This window comes from Glandiceps talaboti, chromosome 1, assembly GCF_964340395.1.
Source record: "Glandiceps talaboti chromosome 1, keGlaTala1.1, whole genome shotgun sequence".
NCBI lineage: Eukaryota > Metazoa > Hemichordata > Enteropneusta > Spengelidae > Glandiceps > Glandiceps talaboti.
Genome location: NC_135549.1, coordinates 25178190 through 25199913, shown reverse-complemented (window position 1 = coordinate 25199913; position 21724 = coordinate 25178190). Strand labels below are relative to the sequence as shown.

At 34.7% G+C, this 21724-nt stretch overlaps 2 protein-coding genes across 2 annotated transcripts; one reads left to right on the top strand and one right to left on the bottom strand.

Annotated features, from left to right (window-relative positions):
- Positions 1–255: 255 nt before the first annotated feature.
- LOC144436500 (conserved oligomeric Golgi complex subunit 5-like) lies at positions 256–14443 on the bottom strand. Its single transcript, XM_078125309.1, has 18 exons — positions 14399–14443; positions 12643–12782; positions 12128–12240; positions 11705–11774; positions 10982–11102; positions 10182–10312; positions 9590–9865; positions 8640–8717; positions 8250–8331; positions 7291–7486; positions 6355–6513; positions 5615–5888; positions 4723–4826; positions 4268–4402; positions 3822–3930; positions 3262–3465; positions 2174–2253; positions 256–1180 (listed from the first exon to the last, which is right to left on the bottom strand). Exons 1-18 carry the CDS (start codon positions 14433–14435, stop codon positions 1063–1065), a joined length of 2427 nt encoding a protein of 808 aa, XP_077981435.1. The 5' UTR covers positions 14436–14443; the 3' UTR covers positions 256–1062.
- A 432-nt stretch (positions 14444–14875) lies between these two features.
- Positions 14876–20587, top strand: LOC144434910 (tRNA-dihydrouridine(20a/20b) synthase [NAD(P)+]-like). Its single transcript, XM_078123435.1, has 9 exons — positions 14876–15072; positions 15526–15552; positions 16030–16124; positions 17024–17099; positions 17340–17381; positions 18180–18320; positions 19022–19230; positions 19813–19898; positions 20268–20587. Exons 1-9 carry the CDS (start codon positions 14876–14878, stop codon positions 20484–20486), a joined length of 1092 nt encoding a protein of 363 aa, XP_077979561.1. The 3' UTR covers positions 20487–20587.
- The last annotated feature ends 1137 nt before the right edge of the window (positions 20588–21724 follow it).

Below are 21724 nucleotides of genomic sequence, written 5' to 3'. Positions count from 1 at the left end.
CACACACACACACACACACTACAGACAGCACAGACACAAGTAGGGCTAACACTTTATCATGCACACAGCACTACTGAACCTTAGTTAAAGTTCGCTTGTGCAAAAATTGTTACTGAGAATCTAGAGAAGATGGTGAAATACAAAATCATCCATATTTTCAGAAACAAAAATACAAATACTGTCTTTTTATATTTTATTTCCATGAATGAAAGAATCTCAATATTTCCATCACAATATTCCTCTAGCTTCATGCAATAAATCTTTTAATCCATAAAATAATAAAATAATACCAAATCATTAATATAAGTCTCCTCATAATGATTTCCATGAAGTCATTAATTTACAAATATTCTACACAAATTTCCTTAATACGACATCGTTGTTTTTCCCCTGTGCCAACTCATTTCACAAATTAAACCATCTCCCACACAATTATTTTAAAATGGTTAAACAATGATAGTTTTCTATCTGCAAAATAAATCAAGCCATGCATAGGAATTGGCTTTTTTAAAGTATGTATCTTCATTGCCGTTACACTTGCTAGTTCTGACTGCTTGACCTTTGACCCACACTTGCCCGTTCTGACTTTTCGACCTTTGACCTCAGTGCCTTGTTACTTGTCACCTGACATACTGTTCATATCATTATCATGCATGATAGGTAAAATCCCACTACCAAATAAGAACCAGTCACTACCAGCTGATGTAAATATATATCTCCAAATATTGTACTTGAAGAATTGTAATACATCACTTCAATGTAAGTCTTGCTGTCTGGTTAGCCATTCCTTATTGATGTTTAGAAGTCTCTCCCTGTCCAGCCAGCATTTTAGCATGACAATCTCACTACACTTGATTGTAATCCTCCAAATCTAGACATTGTTAACTGCATTTCTTCCCAAACAGCAACAATTCCTGTCTAGTCAGGCATTATTTCAATGGCTGTATATACACGTATCTCTATATCAGTCCTTCGCAATGATATTTCAGTACCATTTCCTAAATATCCAGTCACAACCACTATGTGTTCCCCTTTTGTTTCAAGTCAGTATGGTAAAATGACTTATTGTTCTAAAGTTTGAAGTCCTTGTTGAAGTAACTGCAGCATAATGGGATATATGTTGGCAAACTCTTTGCCTTGTCTTGCCCTCACTGATTGCACATATGCTTCCAGAGTACCCCTAAAAAATATGTAAATATATGTTTATGGTAAGAATAGATAAACTGAGAAATAATGAAATTATCTCAAAGTGAGTGAAAACATAGCAACTGCCTGGAGTACCCATAGTCTTGTTACCCAGCCTCTTGATGTTGAGGGCATAACTCCCCAGCAGAGTCTGGGAAAATACAATGTCGCCTATTGTAAGGAGCAAAATGGTCACTGACGAGATCTGGGAGAGTCACTGACTGGACAAAAATGATTCTGTTTTTTTCATCAACTCTGTATATATTTTACAGAAATCATGGTATAAACATTTTGAAACCCATCTTTGTCAAGAGCTAAATCAAAATACTCTTGGCAAGAGTTGCGACCATATGTTATGGGTCAGCTCACGTGTGGCCGGCCATCTTGTTACAATCATCGACATTGTATTATCCGAGACTCTGCTGGGGGGTTATGCCCTAAACGACTGGGTAACCGAGACTAGAGTACCCCATGCACATGTCTTGGGGTACCATTATTAGACTATTTATTCGAAAAACTCCAAAATACTAACAAACATATAACTATCCATTAATGGAACAATAATGCTCATTGTAAACAGGTATGTGATAATATTGTTAGCACTTCACTGTGATGTAAATGCAAATCACTGGTACATATATGTATGTATGTAATAATTACAGTTATTAAATTCTCTTTTATAGACATTATGTAAATATGTCCTATTCAAATTCACGGAAATAACATTTCAAGCATAACTTTTCAAGGCATATTTTCAGAAACATTATTTTCCTTAATAAGCACTTCACATCACCATTTTGATTGGATTTCTATGGCCAAAGCTATATTCACCATTAGTGTCGATATCTACCAACCCTGACCTGAGCAAAAACACTGTATGCAGATACTTTACCATATGTAGTAAAAAGCTTTACATTCTAATTAGTTTTTGGAAAAAACATCTCTTCACAATTTGAAAAGTTTGATTTCAGTTCTGAATGTTACTCACCTTATCAATGTAAGTCTTTCCTTTTCCGATGTGTGATCATCTAACCATTGTGAGTATCTACTGGCTGACCAATCAGCAACCTGCAAGATTATAATCAATTGGTAAATGGCAGCCTACTGAGCACAACAGAAAAATATTGAAACACAAAAATCATTTTTGATAATATTTTGGCAGACCAAAAATATCTTTCAGTCAAAAATCATAAAAATACATGTACTTAATATTAAATCCTCACAAAGAATAGTTGACTAACATGACCTTCGTGTGATCCTGAAGTACTATGTCATGTGTCTTTTTTTGCATAAATTTACATCAAATTGTAAACATGTCACCCAAAAGAATACCTCTTCAATACCTCTTCCAAGAACAAAGATTATATATATATATATATTGGTTTTTGAAGCATGTTAAGAGAATGGAGAGATTTGAAATTCTTGTTTGGATTCAATGCATTCCTGTTTGCATGCCTCAAGGAATGTCTAGATGTGTGTCATGCCATAGTTAGTGGAGGGTCTATGGTCACACAGATGTCATGAAAGTGATGAATTAGTCTACTTTATAGTGGACATAACTTCATAAGTAATCAAATGCTACTAGTGACAGGGATGTTTGTAGAGTTGCATGAATAAAATGTATTGAACACATAGAGCAATTCTTGGTACCTGTAATAGAATTTAACCATCTAGATGTGTCATAAACATAATGACTATTTGATTTTTAGGTCGACACTAAAACTTCCACTCCATGCACTACACATAAATTACAATAGGGGTGCGTGACAAGAAATCAACCTTCTTGTTCTAATTTGACCCTCTAGCATAAGGTAAAATGCTATTGCAGGTACTGAGAATTGTACATCACTAGCAAATGTTGGTGCTCCCACAAATTGCAAGGATCATAATTTGTACATTGTATGAGTAATCAGAATATATGTATGCCCACTGTCTCTATGTACTTGTAAACAGAACACAAGTAATTTCTAATATGAAAGAAATATAAAAAATTGAAATCTCTTGAAAAAAAATATACTAAAGTTTGGGTCATTTTTGTACTCAAATCTAAACTATGAGCCTTGAACTGAATCCTACCTGATGAGGTGATTTGAACTCTGGAGGTGCCTTTGCAAATAGGAAATGTAATACAGTACTGTATGGTATGATTTCACCAAGGGCTGAACTGCTTACTATGTGCTCTGCTGTTTGGAATAGTAAAGGTCTGAAAGATCTCAATAGTTTGTAATGACGTCCTAAGTCTGTGATTCTCCTACAGAAAGGAGCTACTGCTAACTCCATCTGAAAGTAGAAACAAAATTTACTGATTAGAAAGTGATACCAGTTATAAGCATTATGTGTGATGACAAATGAAAATTTCTACTCACACTCATAGAGTCAAAAAGACTTGGAAACTAGTCTCATTTTTTTGGTGACGTCTTCTTTTGCCATTAACATTTATTAACATAATTGAATTTCCAAAGTAGAATATATTTTATACCTTGTGGTCTAGAATTTTGAACAATTTACATTGTACAAAGTGGAATGTAATAATTTGATATAAAAAATAATATTTTTTGTATGACTAACAGACAGGAAAATGTCTGTAAGTTGAAATTTTTAAACAACTCAGTCTGTTAATTTGAAGCTTGACTCACCTGTGCAAAGTCAGCAGCTAACTTCATCTTACCTCCTTCACCTAATGGTCTCAGTAGACTTGCATGCCGTACAAACAATTCAACAGTACGACAGGCTAAAGGCAGAACACTATTATGAAAAGATGAAATCAATATGTCAAAAAACTTCCCTTTGTACATTTGGTCATTGCTTATATGATGATGCAGCTGAAAAGGAGTTGGTTATGATCTGCACATGTGTCAGTGTATGTGTGTGTCAGAGTGTGCGTGTGTATGTGTGTTTGTATGCGTGCATGTGTGCATGTGTGATTGTGTATGTATGGGTGCGTGCATGCAGGCGTGTGTATGTGTGTGCATGTGCGTGTGTGTGTGCATGTGAGTGTGTGTATGTATGTGTGTGCACGTGCATGTGTGTGTGTGTGTGTGTGTGTGAGGTATGAGGGGTCTATAGAAACAACATATTTTACCTGTCCATGGTGAACTCTCGACATTTGAACTGTGTTAAATAATCTGACTGTACTCTGGCTATAAAACCCTGCAATTCTTTCATATAAAGTGAACATGGTGATTCAGGTGATTGTTCCCCTGCTTCCTTTGGCGGCCTGTCAAGTACAAAAAAATAATAAAAACAGTTATAAACATGAAAACACCCCCCCCCCCCCCAACATCATAACATATAATTGTGAAAAGGGCATGCCAAATAAAATGATTGATGATATATATGCCAAATAATATTGTCTCCAGGATAGTAGATACTTAAATTGTTATTCCCAATACTTCTCTTCATTCAGCCAAGGATTACATGAGTGACTTAAGAGGGCTCTGTCACTACGAGTTGTGATAGCTGATTTGAAAAATTTCCCAGAGAACCTTCACCATGCATTGTATGTGAGTATAATAGCTTCAATGGAGTCAGACTTACCCAGAGAAATCTTCACCATGCATTGTAAGTATAATAGCTTCAATGGAGTCAGCAACCGATGACAGAAGTGGTTTGATAGCATTGGTCATTAACTGAACTACGCACTGCAAAATATACAATGTTTAATATGTACTGAACTACGCACTGTAAAATATACAATGTTCATAATGTACTGAACTACGCACTGCAAAATATACAATGTTCATAATGTACTGAACTACGCACTGCAAAATATACAATGTTCATAATGTACTGAACTACGCACTGCAAAATATACATTTATTTTTATCATTACGATTAAACATCCCTGATACTACTGAATGTAAGCTCAATAAAACTATTCTTGTTTATAACCGAAAGTGTGATTTTACTATGTACATATAGGTATGTCATGAAAATCACAGTTATCACCTGGGTCAGATATAAAAAATAATGCTGCCTAGTTTACTAATATAAATACAATACCACCTAGGTTTGTCATATATATATCATATTGCCACCCAGGTCAGGCATTAAATTCACATTACAATTTTCCACCTGGTTCACTCATAAAAATCATAATTATGTCATCTGGATCATTCATAAACGTCAGAATACAAACCCTAATGGATTACTGTAGCATTTGTGTGTGTTTGTGTGTATTTCTCTGCATAACAGAAAATCGCTGGGAGCAATTCCCAGCACAACAAAAATTTTTTTTAAAAAGTCAGTACAACCTAAGTTTCTCATAAAAATTACAATGCCACCTAAGACACTCACAAATCCACCTAGGCTACTAATAAAAAATCACAGTAAAATGTAATTTCACAAAGGTATATCACTATTCAAAATTTCACTCTATCAGTAGACAGTCACAACAGTAGTGGATATGTTAGGAGGACAAGCAGCTCACCTGTAATGAATTCTGAATAGCCTCTACAGCTTGGTCTGGGAAAGTGCTAAGTCCAGTGGTGACTTTAGTGACGGCACCATGTACATAGTACAAACTATTTACAACAGCAGCATTCTTTGTTTGTCCATTGGTAGGTGGTCCTATCACCTGACTTGCTTCACCATTAGTTGACAACAACTGTTCACACTTGACAGTGTAGAGTTGTACAGTCTTGGCAACATTCTTGGCGATGGTTATACTTAGGCCTGTATCCACACTAGATACATTCAGTTCACTGTAACACAGGACGGTAGCAATCAAGTTATGTTACAAGTTGAAAATTCAATATTCAATCATTTGTTCGTTCGTTCACCGTCACCTTGGTTCTTCACCAACTGGACTTTTTGCCAGATCAGCGTTTCAATTCCAGATTCTCATATTAGTATTATCTTATCAGTGGACAAATATATCATATATAGAGTCATTCTTTTGTTCTGAACAAACTTTTATAGCTCTGCCAGAGAACTTTTTTTTTTGCATCAAAATATTAAAACTAATCTTGGGGGCCTAAGTTTGATAACCTTACTAAAAGGGTAATTCTGGTAGAACTTACACACCATCTTGGATGTGGGATATTGGGGAAAATGACTTGCAAATTCAACTTTTATCTGATCAACATAATACCATCCCTAACACAAACAAAAGATAGTTATGTCTGTTATCTATAACACAGGAGAGAAACTGACATTCCTTTGACTCACCTGGCAATAGTTTTCACTATGTTGTCAATTTCTTCATCTGAGGGAGGATTTGAAGCTCCAGAAAAGACCAGATTTATAGGATCAAACAACCTTGACAATGACCTTGATAGGTAGGCATTCTCAAATGCTGATAATGACTCTTTCAATGCCTGCTCTGGACTAAAATAGAAATGAGGCATATTAAGTATTAGGAGAGTTGGTCTTACAAGTAAAATATAAGTGAATAAGTATGGCATGCTATAGGTATTTGTTCCTTTGGATTGGGATGTTATCCATGTGATTCATATGCATAAATATGTATCACATTGTGATGGCTGTACTCAGTGTTTTTAAGGTTGGGGAACCCCGGTAACAGAAATTAGGGAATATGGTAAAACAGGTACAGTTTCCAATACATTGTACCATAATGATAATTTTGGTGGGGGTATCCCGATAAAATGACAGGGGAAGTCAGGTAGATTTTATGTGCTTACTACCCTTAACAAAAACACTGGTAGGGAACCCTGGTAAAATGACAGAGGAGGTCAGGTAGATTTTACCTGCTTACCCCCCTTAACAAAAACACTGGTAGGGAACCCCGATAAAATGACAGGGGAAGTCAGGTAGATTTTATGTGCTTACTACCCTTAACAAAAACACTGGTACTCCTTGTGTCTTGTTTAATATCATTTGATCTTCCTGTTTTATTTCTGTGTGAGTTAATGTGGCTGTATTGTCCCTTACTGACTGGTATATTGTACTGTCCCATTCCTTACACTACTGGACTGTTGTGTTGCCCTGGTGTGTCTACTGTACCTTTACTGTGACATGTTGTATCACCCTGACTGACAAAACTTAAAATTGAATTTTACCATTTACATTTACATTTGCTCATACATTAATGTATGATTGTGTGCATGTGGGTGGATAGAGTGATGGACACCAAAAATATCTTACTTGGTGCCTTTGACTTGTTTTTCAGTATTTGTAAATAGATCCCCTTCAGTCAAAGATGTGTTAGGTACGGGTGACTCTGCCATTCCCTGTGACTTCATATCTGTACTGTACTGCTGAAGTCGTCTCCATAAATCATTGTACAACCTTAGTAACTTGGGATATTCTCCTTCAAAAGCTTGCTTCACAAAAGTAGACGCTGTGTCACAGACATAAATAAACATAAAACTTGTTGAATGTCCCAAGTACATGTATATATACCAATATCTGATATCTAAAATCTCTTACATCAAATGAGAGGAATTGTGAAAATTTAAACACCCCCCCCCCTCTCATTGCAGAAGTCTGAAAACCTGTGTGAAAATACTACCTGTAAACCATCTTACATTTTAGAGAATAAAAATCTCTTTATGATGGTATTCTCTTCCCATTATTCTGAATTGAGAAGTGAATTGTGCTTCTCACTGTGTCCTCTAATGATAGCCAAATTTTGGTGTCAGTCAAAATGAGAAAAACTGGGAGTCATAGTAAGAGATAGAGAACACCAAATTTTGGTACGTCACTGGAAATTGTGTGCATCAGTGGTCATCAAATTGGCTTAGAGGGCACACTGGTGCTTCTTGAATTTTCAAACTGACTGCATATCAAAACAAGTACTGCAGGACAGTTAAAACCAAGCAGCTTATTCACTATTTATTGCATCTTTCTTTTGAAGTTTAAAAGTTTTGTGAATACCAACATTCAACATTGCCCAGATTGTTAGTTGTCATTTTCTATTCATAATGCCACCCCCTTTTTTTTAAAGATTAAAACAAGTCCCAGTGTTCACATTAAGCTTGTCAATGAATTTCCTGTTTAATGAACAGCTTCACTATCTATGACAATATTGATATTTCTTACAACAGTAGAATTTCACTGAACATACAAGTATTGTGTTAGTAATATATGGACATTCTACTCACAGTTTGCTGCTATTGTGAATTCCTTAGTTAGAATGTGTGTCACAGAATCCCAAAATGTCTGCATTATGCCTGGATGTCCTTCCTGTGGGAAGAAAAGATAAATACTCATATTAATCTATTTCGAAAATATACCAATATCACATTGATAATGAGTGTGAGTATTCAGTGCCCATGGAAGTAAATAACAATAATCAAGGAAAAATGACTCTCAGTTAGGGGGGTGGGGGGGGGGATATCAATTTCCTAGCAATCAAATACATTTGGTGTTATTTTGGATCTTAGATGCAGTAATAGAACACAAATGAAATGAAGTACTCTGTTGTTGACATTCAAAAAAATTGTATTTCCATCAATGATACACTCAAATGCCACAATGTGTACCACTCTCACCTTGATTAAAGCATCAATGAAACAGATATGTGTGACAGGATCTCTTTTCTTGGCTAGGACTTTTTGCAGATGTTGTACCTAGTGAAGAAGTGATAAAGGTTACATGTATTATATATGTTATTGTGTGCGAGACAATTTTTAATACCCAATTCATAGGATTTCCATTTTGTTGGTTATATAATATACCATCACTGGGTAATGTTCTCAATAAGTATACTTTCTTGCGTACAGTTGACATCTTATGTCTTATTACAAAAGTATAACATAATAAATATATTTTAGGATCTAACCGACAAACAACACTAATATTAATATTTTATATATTTATTTTATTATTATTTATTTCATATTGTTTTAATATTTTATTTTATATTAATATTTTAGGATCTAATTTCACCAGACTTCATGCTCCAGTACTTTTTGTTTTAAAAATCTCTTTGTATTTTTTATTTATTAAAGTGTGTAGAATTGCCTAGTGATAAAATCAAATCAGCACCCCGGCCAATGAACAAATGGTACATACTACTGTACTGTTACACCTGTGTACTCTCAGATATTCAGGCACTAAACAAGTATACACAGTACCACTTTTTTAATGTATTCGAGAAAAATAACAATAAAATCGTGAAAATCATGAAGTCTTGCAAGAAATAGTGGGTGCGGAAACTGACATCAACTTAAAAAGACAATATAAAACTATTCTTCCAATCTGTAATGGCTGTACATCTGATAGGAAGAAATAAACAACACACAGACCATTTAGACAACACAGACCATTTGGAAAACAATGGAAAACGGGAACTAGACACCCACACATGAAAAAAAATACAATAAAATAAATAAAAAATTTACCTACCCCACCTATTTTAAAATTGAATGTAATTGGAGCCACACAATTTTTTTTTCCGCCTTAGACAACATAACTACTGTACAATCGCTATTTTACATACCTGCCCACAAGCTGAATAGATTTCATCCATCAGTTTTTCCATATTGGTCCACAGAGTAGCTCTAAATGCTGCAGTGTTACCAACAGCAGGTATGGCAGCTCTGCCAGGACCACCTTTATTTTGACCCTGATTTTGTGAAATGATTCTTACATCTAAGGACTCAATTACATTCAGTTCCAATGTCCTCTTAATGTTGTCTACCACTCTTCGGACGACCTCGGTCAAGCATCCCAGGTTATGGAAAACTTGTAACGATGTAGCAACCTGTGTTTGGTTCTGTAATGAATGGGTTGTCATGCAGATATGATTAACATCAAAGCATTGATCAAAACTGCTATACATGCTTCAATCACCCTTACAAGGTGATTGGAGGTATACATACGATGCCACAAAGTAAAAAAAAAAATCACTATTTCTCCAACAAATCAATGTGAAATGGAAATGTTATTAATCTGTAGGCTGATGCATTCAGCCATGACATCAGATATGATTTTCGTAATTACCAACTTTTTCAACAGCTCTGTCAGACAACTGTATTTATCAGTTAAAATTTTAAAACATAATCCAACATATGTCTTAACATTTCCCTTACCTGAGTTTCCATTCCTTGTTCCAGCATCTTCTCTGCCTGGCCTTCCACATCTTTCCTGGCTTTCTCAATAAATTTGGAATCTTGTTCAATAGCTTCAATACCTTTCAAATCAACACCTTGGTACAGGTAATCTGAGTAGCATTGAAAGTCAAAGACATTTTATACCGTTCAAGTTTTTGTAATGAAATACATACATACATACATACATACATACATACATACATACATACATACATACATACATACATACATACATACATACATACATGTATTAACATAGAAAAGAAATTAATACTTGACTCCATTTTTATATAGTAGTAATAGTAAACGTACTTTATTGGAATCAAGATTTTCAAGCAACTACATAGCTTTCATCCAAATTACTCAGACGTCATCAGTGTAATGATGTTATGCCATTTGGTCATGTGACCTCCTAGTGGAATCACCAAACAGTTGACTATTATAAATAGGTGGGAGATGGTATCCACAGTCACGGCTGAGGGATGGCTAGTGTTCTCTAATTTCAATGTATTTTCCTATTTTCCTAACCAAGCAGCATAACATCATACATTATGCTGATGATTATAAGTGATTCGGGCGAAAGTTGTTTAGTCATTTCAAAAACTATATTCCAATAAGGTAACTTCGCTATTACTAATGTATCAACATGATACCTAGTTTCACATACGAAACATTAGTTGATATGAGCTTTGTAACTTACGCATGGTGTTAATACTCAGAAAACAGTTGTATAACTATATTAACATTCACAATTAACTTGAGAGAATTAGAACACTGACCTAATTCATTCAAACTCTGAGCAGCCTTTGTGATTTCCCTTGCACCACCTTGAAGCTGTACATCAAGTCTTTTACTCAGATACAATATACGAATGATACGTCTCAGTAAGTCACAGGCTTCCTGTAACAATACATTAAGACATATATGAGAACAAAATCTGTACTGCAAAACATCAGTCAATCTGTATTGTGTGCATTCTATACCCATTATGGTACTTGAAATGTTTTCAAAAGGATAGTTAATACTAGTGTAGCTGGTTCCCCCCTACTTTGACTTTGTAATGTTAAAAGTAATTCCTAGAATGTGTAGCTTCATTGGAAAAGATGAAATACAGCTTCATGTCACGTGATATTATTTATTATAAATATACATTGTAGTTGAATAGTACTGTACAATCACAATTATACTTGTCAAACTTAATCACAATTATACTTGTCAAACTAGCTTTCATATAAAGCTAACTTCAAACTGACTACTATGTAAGGACTAAAATTACACTAAATGTAACAATGTCATATATTTATAGTATGCAGACCACTTATTATATACATTGTGATTATGAATGAAGTGTTCTTTCAACATAAAACTTAGTGTTTATAATGGAGCACAGAAGTCAGTGAATCAAAAAGAGTGACTGGATAAACTCTGTAACATAGTGTTTATAATGGAGCATAGACAGTCAGTGGATAGAGGACTAGTGACAAGATAAACTCTGTACCTACCTGTAGCCTTCGTAACTGAGCTGTTCTTGCAACTATCTTATTGTATGGCTCCAAAACTTTTCCTTTTATCCTAGAAACATTGACAAAAATACAGACAGAGGTTGCTCAGTTACTCACATAGTTCAAGTGAGGCAATTGATGAGGTTTCATACATTTTGTATGTGCAACAAAATTTAGTTAAAGGTTTATTATATAAAATATTTGGCACATTTAGAAATTGTGTGCTAATTACACTGATCATTTGAATCACTTGTTGAAACTGTTTAAATATTATAAATTAATAGATTATGTCCTTGAACTAGAATTTATTAAAAGTTTCGTGGCATCACTAGAATTTTTTTTCTCGATTGAATTCTTTTCACTTTTTTTTTTCTTATACATGCATGAATTTGATAAAGAGTACAATAAGACTGATCTAGATACCTTTCTACAGCACCTTGAAGGGATTGTATTCTAGTTTGCATCATTTGTAACACTCCTTCCAAAGTCTCAATACCAGTGGCTTGTGATAAGAGATCTTCATGTCTTGCTACTACCTACAATATCAAAGAAATCACGACTCATGTGTTTACTATGTATGTACATTTGAACATTGTTTTCCCTTCAGGTATTCTATTTTACTGCCCTCACAGTCACTGGTTCAAATTGTATCTCAATGTATACCTCTCTCCAATGCAACAAATGAGAAAGTGCATTTACATGCACCAACTTTTCAATTCAAACATCTGATGTTCAAGTTCATTTGAAAACTTTTTTGACACAGTTTAGGAATGGAAATTCACAAATGTATATAAACAACCATCACTGAAAGATAGTTTTTTTTCCACATCTGCCTCAGCTGATGTTCAGGAAATTCTACCTTTATTTAGTTACTTATGACCTAAAAGTACAAAATTTACATTTCACATTTTGTAAAAAAGTTAAAATATGTGACTAACCTGGGAATGTAGTTCTTGATCCAAAAGTGTAATACCTTCTACAAGTTTGGACAATTGTTGAGATATAGCCATGCTCTGCATGACTTGGTTGGTGTGTTCATCAACATCAAAGTCATTTTGAAGGAATTCATCAAACACTTCTGTAAAAACAGTCAAAATCACATAACTCTTTACCGCTATACTACACTTTGGTATTATTAGGTTCATCAGTGTGTTTTGTAAAATGAAAGACAAGAAATTCATGTTTTGTCAGTATTTTAATTTCAGGCATTTTTAGCTGCCGACAAATGACAGGCGCCGATAGAGAGTGGCTTGGGGAAATAGCCAATCATAGGATGCGATGCACAGATCTTACTCTTCCCCATAGGACAGTGGCTTTTAGCATGTGTGATGTTCTTCTAAGCTAAAGCCAGTACATGAATATTTAACACGGAAGTAGATTTCAAAGTATGATCTCATAGCTCAAATTGAAGTGGCTAAATGGGCCGACATTCCCATTCTAAACATAACATTTTCAATACAATTTTTGGAATTTTTGTGTTACAACTGAGGTGAAAAGTAAAATAAAGGTAGGAATGCAGACATTGAAGACCAGTTTTCAACGTGGCCCTGTGGTTGCATTTGTCAGATTTATTGGGCCTTTTATTGAAAATGTGCGCTAATCCCAGGATCTAGAATGAACACTGAATTCATCATTACCTATTACTGATTCTACTGATAAGCTTGTCACTAGCCACTAATACTTCAAAATGGCTAGTCATAAGTACTTAATGTTTGATATCAGTCAATTCTATATGATAATGTCAATGATAAGTGTCAAGTGGCACTTTTACTAGCAGCATTGGCTAGCAGTATTTGTACCAGTTTTTATATTACTGATAGCCTCTACATTTTATTTTTTCGCATCCCTCCATGACTAAAAAAAAGAGAGGAAAAATGCAAAAATACATTGTAAAAAATGATGAAAATTATTGTGAAAAAATTACAGGTAAAATTATTGCAGCTACAATTTTAACAAATCAATTTTCTCTATTGTATTTTTTATTTCATTTTAACTAAGAAATTTGAACTATACTTCATCGCAGCCCCTCAATAGGGACCATGGTTTCATCAAACTGTTAAAAAATAAAATACTTTTGCCATTATGATTTAGTATCAGTAAATTTGAATGGATAAATAATTACAAATATAAAATGGAAATTAATAGGTATTCACCAGAAGACACTGTTTATCAATTTTTATATATTTCATATCTTTAAAAAATACAACATTTTATTATTAAATTATTGCATCACTTTCGGAGTGGTGTCTGTACTTCAATAAATGAATATGTATGTGTGTATTTGTTAGTAAGTTAGTGCATGGAGGTAGAAACACATGCCCTTCCTACCTCCATTGCTTGTGCCAACATAACGGAGAAAAAGCTATCTAGGATGGACAAATTAATACTTGTCCATGAATATGTAAGGTGATAGTCCTGCTTACAGACGGTGTACGAGTCTATATTACTGACTTGACTAACAAATGTCAGAATCGAGTCCCGGATTACTCCGTATGCAAGCAGGACTAGGAAGGTGATTGAGTGAACAACGCGACGATGAGGCATAAGGGCCACGTATGCATGTCATCTCTCAATCGTTGTCAGTAAATATTTGATTGGCAAAATGGTTTTATGACTCTATTTACAAACAGAAAAGTACTCATAGATAAAACTTTACATACAAACTCTGAAGACCTTGAATATTTCATTACTTACCATCTTCCTGCAGTCGTTTCAGCAACTTAGGGTCCATGTTGGCAATTTATATATCCCGTAATACACAGACCGTGGGTTCGCACAAACTTGTGTTTAGCATATTATTTATAATTCAATTCATTTATAAAATTTATGCAACTTAATTTCATATTTATTCTAAAGTAAAGATATTACTGCTTTATAATATTTCTTTAGTTACATATTGATATAGTTATCTGTAATTGAATGACGGTTTGAAAATGAAAACCTATTTTGTTTGTTGGTTCGTTTATTTATCTACACTGTCCTCACCTCAGGACCAGGACAACCCTCAGCGTGTACGCATGATGAGGCTGTATGTTATGTTTTCTATCGAAATTTCCACGTTCTTTAGTACCCAAACGCCACATTCATAAGTGGATATGTCGACGCTTTAACATTTTGTGTATCAGATCAAATATTAAGGTGCTTTTTAAAATTTGACATCGATCCATCCACATGATTGAGCAACGACAGGACAGCGATGTTACTGATCAGTCTGATGATCAAGAACCCGACGAGAACACGGTGACTTCATCACCGTTGAACACTTGCTGTGATGGAGATCTCTCGCAACGTCCTAGAGTGTCGATTCAAGAACTATTTAAGCAAAAGAAGCCCTTGAAAATATGTGCTCCAATGGTTCGATATTCAAAGTGAGTCGCTTTCTTCCCCATTCATACTATAGCTAGCTGCATATCACGTGCACTGTGCAGTTTGTCTAAGAATGTTTTCAACACAAATAAACGCTGTGTAATCACTGGTAAAGCTCTTTGTCGGTTGGTGGAATATATTTTGTGGATAACATTGTTTGTCTTTGTCTAGTCCGGCTGTCAGATGGAGTGAGTCTGACCATGGATGTACATGTATTAGTTAGACTAATACATCCATGGTCTGACAAATGCTAATATTAAGAGAATGTAGGGACATTGCACTCAGAATCAAGTTCCGCAATCACTCTGTCTGTACACAGGACTAGGTGAAACCCTGAAAATAATGAACACCCCAAGTGGTTTTCAAAGTGTCCATGGTATCAATGTGATAGGCCTGTAGCCTGTATTGGCCAAAACTTTTCCTATAATTGAAATCATTACTGCTTTCTTTTTCAGGTTAGCATTCAGAACATTAGTCAGAAAGTAAGTACATAGTATTTTCTTGTTTCATTTTTAACCAAGTAATTTTTACTTAGGTAAGATGAAAGCAAAATTATTAAGTGAAATGTACTTCAGTTTAAAGTTATTCTAAAATTCCTAATCAGTTTTATAATAAATTCTATCTTTGATAAAAAAAATTCCTGAGAAATAAACTTACACCAAGAATGTAATTATTTGTTTTGCAAGTAATATACATGTACTACCATTTTACTGTGTTTTGTGTGTGCTTACAACCTAGCATTCATATTTGATTGGTGTCAAAATGGAAATTTAATGTTGCATGATGTGTAATTGGTAACAATAACTTTTCTGGGTTTCTTAGGCATAAAGCATAAACCCTCCACCTCCACTGGGTGGAGGGTCTATGCATAAAGAAAATTCAGCAAAGATATCTTTTTTGTTCCCCTTTAAAATGAAATGGATATGAGGTACATGAGTGTGAATATTGTAATATTGCAGGTATGGTTGTGATATTGCCTGTACTCCTATGATTATGTCAGACTCATTTGTTAAATCAGTGAAAGCCAGAGATAATGAATTTACATCACACTCAGGTAAGTCAAAAGTTATCCTGTCTTACATTTTAGGAGAAAGATACAGAATTAACTCTGTTGATAGAGATCATGACACCTAAAACTAAGAATGAAGTGTACCAGTAAATCTTCTTTTTTTTAGTTTCCAACAAAGAACATCATGTATATTATTACAGTGTAGGAAGTTGTCGGTAATTTGCAGGTGATAAATAGTTAGTCCAATGCAGGTGAACTTGGTAAATACCTGCATTCAGTAGGTGACATTTTAAATCTACTGGCATTTGAAAGGTGAAAATTCAAATTTACCTGCATTTGACAGACAAATTTTGAAGCCCCACTGACATATTGATTATTTTCATGATAGTGGGGAGTCATTTTATTATAACATTGTCATTCAACAACATTTATTGATGATTATTTTTATTCCACAGATAAACATGGCATTTGTCAAAATGGATGTTGATAAAAAGTAAAAGTTTGATATTATTTTGATTTGCTCCCAAGTTTTACATTTTAGGAGCATTTTGCTCCCAAAATTTAAAATTTGGGACCAAATTGATGCTAAAAAATCTTATTCAAAGAATTATCTTCTTAGGCTGTATCAGTGAAATTTCTTTGACTTCTTTGAAACAAGAAATCCTAATTGTCTTTCATGATATATTATCAAAATATGTCATGTCATCATATCATATCACATCCTTGCAAATACCAATTTATACAAACTTCTCCTTTCTAATAATCCAGCAGTATTGTTTGTGCCCAAATCATATATCTACATATATTTACATACATCTGCACATATTTACATATATTTGCATACATTTATTTTCTAATCCTCATGAGAGTCTAACTTAAAGACTATTCATTACTAATTATATTCATGCTATGATAATTTTATCTTTTCTGTTTTGTCATTTTAGGGGATAGTCCATTAATTGTCCAATTTGCTGCCCACAATGCCAAGGATTTAGCAGATGCCACTGAACTTATTGCTCCGTAAGTACAATCCTTCTCCAGTTCTCACTGCTGAAATATATCAAAACCTTTTTTTCAGTGTATTAATGTGAACAAAGAAGACTGTCCAATATGTATGTTGATAGTATAGGACAAAGTTGTTTGTACATGATGTGAATCGGTTGATGGTAAACTCATGCAAACCAGGAAAACTGAATAGAGTTAGTTAAAAAAAATCTTTTGTTGCGTGCATTTCCTCATGTTATGTCCATTATTTTACAGATATGCAGATGGTATAGATTTGAATTGTGGATGTCCACAACGGTAAAGTACATTTAAAATTGACTTTAGCCTTGAACTTGCATCATCGTAAACTACACCCTCTTTTATGGCACCATCCAAGACACACCATTATTTATTCACAGTGTTGCAGAAGAAATAACAGCTCTGCTAGTATGCGAGAATGTAAACTTGTAAAAGTATAAAATCAACTTTTTTCCCCATGTTTTTAGTGTGTAAAGATAACCTGGAACCAGGAACCCACTTTGTCTTGTTCTACTGCCTACTATCGGGTTCTGAATGCCAATAGTTGCACTGAATCAATCCTTCCTGTTCTGTTCTGTGTTAGAATTCACAAAATGAAATGCCCAAGGAATCAATTCGAGCTCTAAGCAAACTAGTCTGTGTAAGGTATTCTATCATGTCAGTGCGCCCTCACGCATTGGTCAGCCCTTTTCATGGTTATCGCAGTTCACAGTTCAGATTAACACGATGTACCAGTATCTTAGTCTGTACGTTGTCAATAGAATTGCTGAATTATTACTGAAGTATATTAAATAGTTTTCAAAGTAAGGAATGATATACTGAATCAATTCTTGTTATCATTATGTTGAAAAGATACCCAGTGTGAACATTACATAGCAAAGCCAAATTTGCAAAAATCGAGGATAGATGAAAATATTATTGAATTGAACAAGTAACAAATTAGACTGTAAGATACGTCATGTCAAGTTCCGCCCTCACTGGCCTCCTGTCCGATGTGTGAGGGCGCCCCGTCACGGCATAATTTAGTTACAGACTAGTACAGTAACATCAATTATCATTTGTACATTTATTCCATAGGTGGGCCATGGCTGAGGGCTATGGAGCTCATCTAATCAAACATCCTGAACTAGTCAAAGATATGATACAACAAACAAGGAGCAGGGTACAGGATGAAGACTTTTCAGTCTCAATTAAAATCAGACTTAGGTACAATCTCAGGTAAGTTTTAATCAGGTGCTCAAGTAGATTGTATGATTTATCATAGTGGACATGCTGTAAATCACTCAATAGACGTTTATTAGTTTATTTACTCAAACTGAGACCTCCATAAGGCTGTGCTTCATACAGCAATTTGAATTTGAAGTTTGAATATCTCATATCTGCCTATAGACTAACAATTGGCCATTGCAGACTGCAAACAGGAAATTGAGAATACAGCGTCCTCGCTCTAATTGGGGGTATTGTCACCTCATAATACCGTTTACTTGGTATTCTGTAGCAGTGTAAATCAGGGATGTTTTTCGTATTGTTCAGACATCGAAAGCAGCAGAGCTCTATGATTAACTGAGTAACCTATACCATGTATACCCCTAAGGTACACACCGACAGGAAGTAGAGCACCACCATGGCAAATTTTGGAAAGACCTATTGCACCCTTTATACCCCGAGTATACCCTGGTTATGTGTTGGTGATTTAAGAAAGTTCATGTTATGTTGATGTTACCAGTTAAAAACCTTTATTGTAAAATGTATGTATCACAAGAATTACACCATTTAAGTATCTTTGATAAAGACTATTGACATTTACAGTACTGAGTTTGGAGTGTAGTAGCTATCAGGTTAAGATGGCACAAGCTGTGTTTCTGAGCTTTCTTGCACACATGAGAATACTTACATAAAACTTCTCTGTTCTATCATAGGGATACGGTAGATCTTTGTCAGCAAGCTGAACATGCTGGTGTATCTTGGATAACAGTTCATGGTAGAACAACTGATCAGAGAACAGAACCGGCAAACTATGATGATATCAAAGTAATCAAAGAGAGTCTCTCCATTCCAGTCATTGCTAATGGTGATATCAAATCACTTCAAGATGTTGACAAGGTGTGTGAGATGACTGGAGTCAATGGTAAGTGTCAACATAACACCATTGTTTTTAAAATGTGACGTGAAGCTTCTTTTTATAGTATATTTGTAGGAGTCTTTTAGTTTTGTGTTGTCTGTGATTTTACTTTATCTTAACATATGATTGTTTTTCAGCTTTGGTATAATTGTAGAATGTTTGTATGAGAGATACTATTGATAAAAATTGTCACTCTAATGATAAAATACTTCCATCATAACTTCAACTTCAAATTGGTATTGGAGCTCGAGCAACTCTTACCATTAGCAATTTCATTGCACCTAAGTGCCATGTTGAATTCAAAGCTAATCAGAATAACTTTATAACACAGTCGTTTAATTAATATATTTTGATATTGATAGTGCAGTTGTAGGCTGTCAGTGTTATCATTAGCTGATGTCACATGTGAAACTTCAGTTATCGTCCTCTGTGTCATGTTTTCAAGTTTTAGATATTTAGTGTCACAGCACATGACCAAGTGTTGTACAAATTTTTATGGTAAATTATATACTGGTCAAATCGTCAGCATATAGTTATCTCTCTGTTTGGTTACCATATTGACCATTTTCACAATTCTCATCTCTTAAGGTGTAATGGCTGCTAGGGCACTTCTCAAAAATCCTGCAATGTATGCTGGGTATGAAAAGACACCAATGGAATGTGTTCAAGATTGGGTAAGAATATGTTATGGCATGCTCCTCCAAAAAACAACAGCAAGAACAACAACAACAACAACAATAACAACCTTACTTACTTCTAGAGTTTCAATTTACATAACAGTTGTTTTGTGTAGCATGCAGCAGGCAAACACTATAGTTACCGTATCTATGAAATTATTATGTGTTCAAAGTTATTTAGCCAGTCAGTAATGTCATAAGATGTAGAACAGTCTCTCAGCAGCAGTGCATGTGTATATGCGCCAGATAAGTTCCATACTTTGACAGAGGCATGGTGTAAGATATAACTATATTTCAGACATCTGCACTTAGTTCAAACCAAAGGTAGTAATCAGGAATAAACATGTTTTTCTATGTTGTTTACAGGTGGACATAGCAATGCAGTTAGAAACTCCAACTGTATGTTTCCATCGTCACCTTATACAAATGAGAGACCACATATCAAGTAAAGCAAACAAACGTATCTTTAATAACCTGACAACTACAACAGCCATTCTAGACTATCTCCAGGAGAACAACGGCATAATGTACAATCCATCTCGATATCAGCTGACCAGTCACTGTGGCAGCTGGGATAAAAACTAGCCTCACAACCAGTGTACCCACTAATGATAGCCAATTTTTGTTATCGTGGGTCAGTATGATAAAAACTGGCATTTCTTGTGAGTCACCACATGGTAAGAGATAGGGGAACACCAAAGTTTGGTGCATCACTACAAATTGTGTGTACATCAGTGTCACATCAATTTGACTTAGAGGGCACACTTCATCACAACTATGAAATGATTGACAGCTGGAATACTTTTAACAGAAATGGGGGAGGGGCCTGTCTGATGTATGCCAACATAATATGCAAACTCTTAGTAGTTTGCTGAACTTGCTTCTCAATTTGGAATGAACAATACTTCGCAGTCAATGTCTACTTTGACAGGACTGATTGAACAGGCTGTTTAAAAAAAACCAGATTATCTATCACGCACAAGATCATGCACCACTCAGCCGCAATAATTTGTGACTTGTTCTGACGATGAAATCTCTGATGAAGTTTTGATAATCGATTCTGAATATACTTATCATGAAATTTTGGTATGCGTATGCCATGGAAAGCTGTTTTAAATTTCTTTAAATTGTGTAATGTCATCCAAACTGCACAAAATTACAATGTGATTTAGAATTCATCGTGACAGTATGTTGTACTTTTATGTACTGTAAATTGTACATGATGTCAATCAAATTTTGATTGTTTTTTATAATGTCATGCAGATTATTCAGAATGTAATGCATCTTCAATGCATGTGATGTCACAAAAAGTTGCAAGGCACATGGTATGATTTTAACCACTTTTTGTATGTTTTATATGGATGTATGTGAACACTGAATCCCATCCTTCCAGGCATTAATTGTCTTTCTATCAATGAGTATTTGTATTTGCACACACACAAAAATACTACAAGTTGGGCTACCATCCTAACCATTGTTAGTCTTCTTCATTGCACCCACGTTCATGAACTGAACAGCAAAACAACACATGCATTCAGCCCTATGCACTTCATTCTTGTTGTACAGAGAGCATAGCAACTGAGATTTCCATTGTCAGAATGAATATCAGCACTATGGAATGTATAAATTGTCAGTATACTTGCACAAATTCTTTTTAAAATGATGTATACTCATTACTTTACCTACTGTCCATGAAGAGAGTAGCGATCTACATGGCTAACCATTATCAAGTTTCTACCTCAATTTAATACCCAACTTGCATGAAATGTTTTCGTCTTGTATGTTAGTTTCAATGTGAACAGCGCCCTCTATCAGGGCAGTGT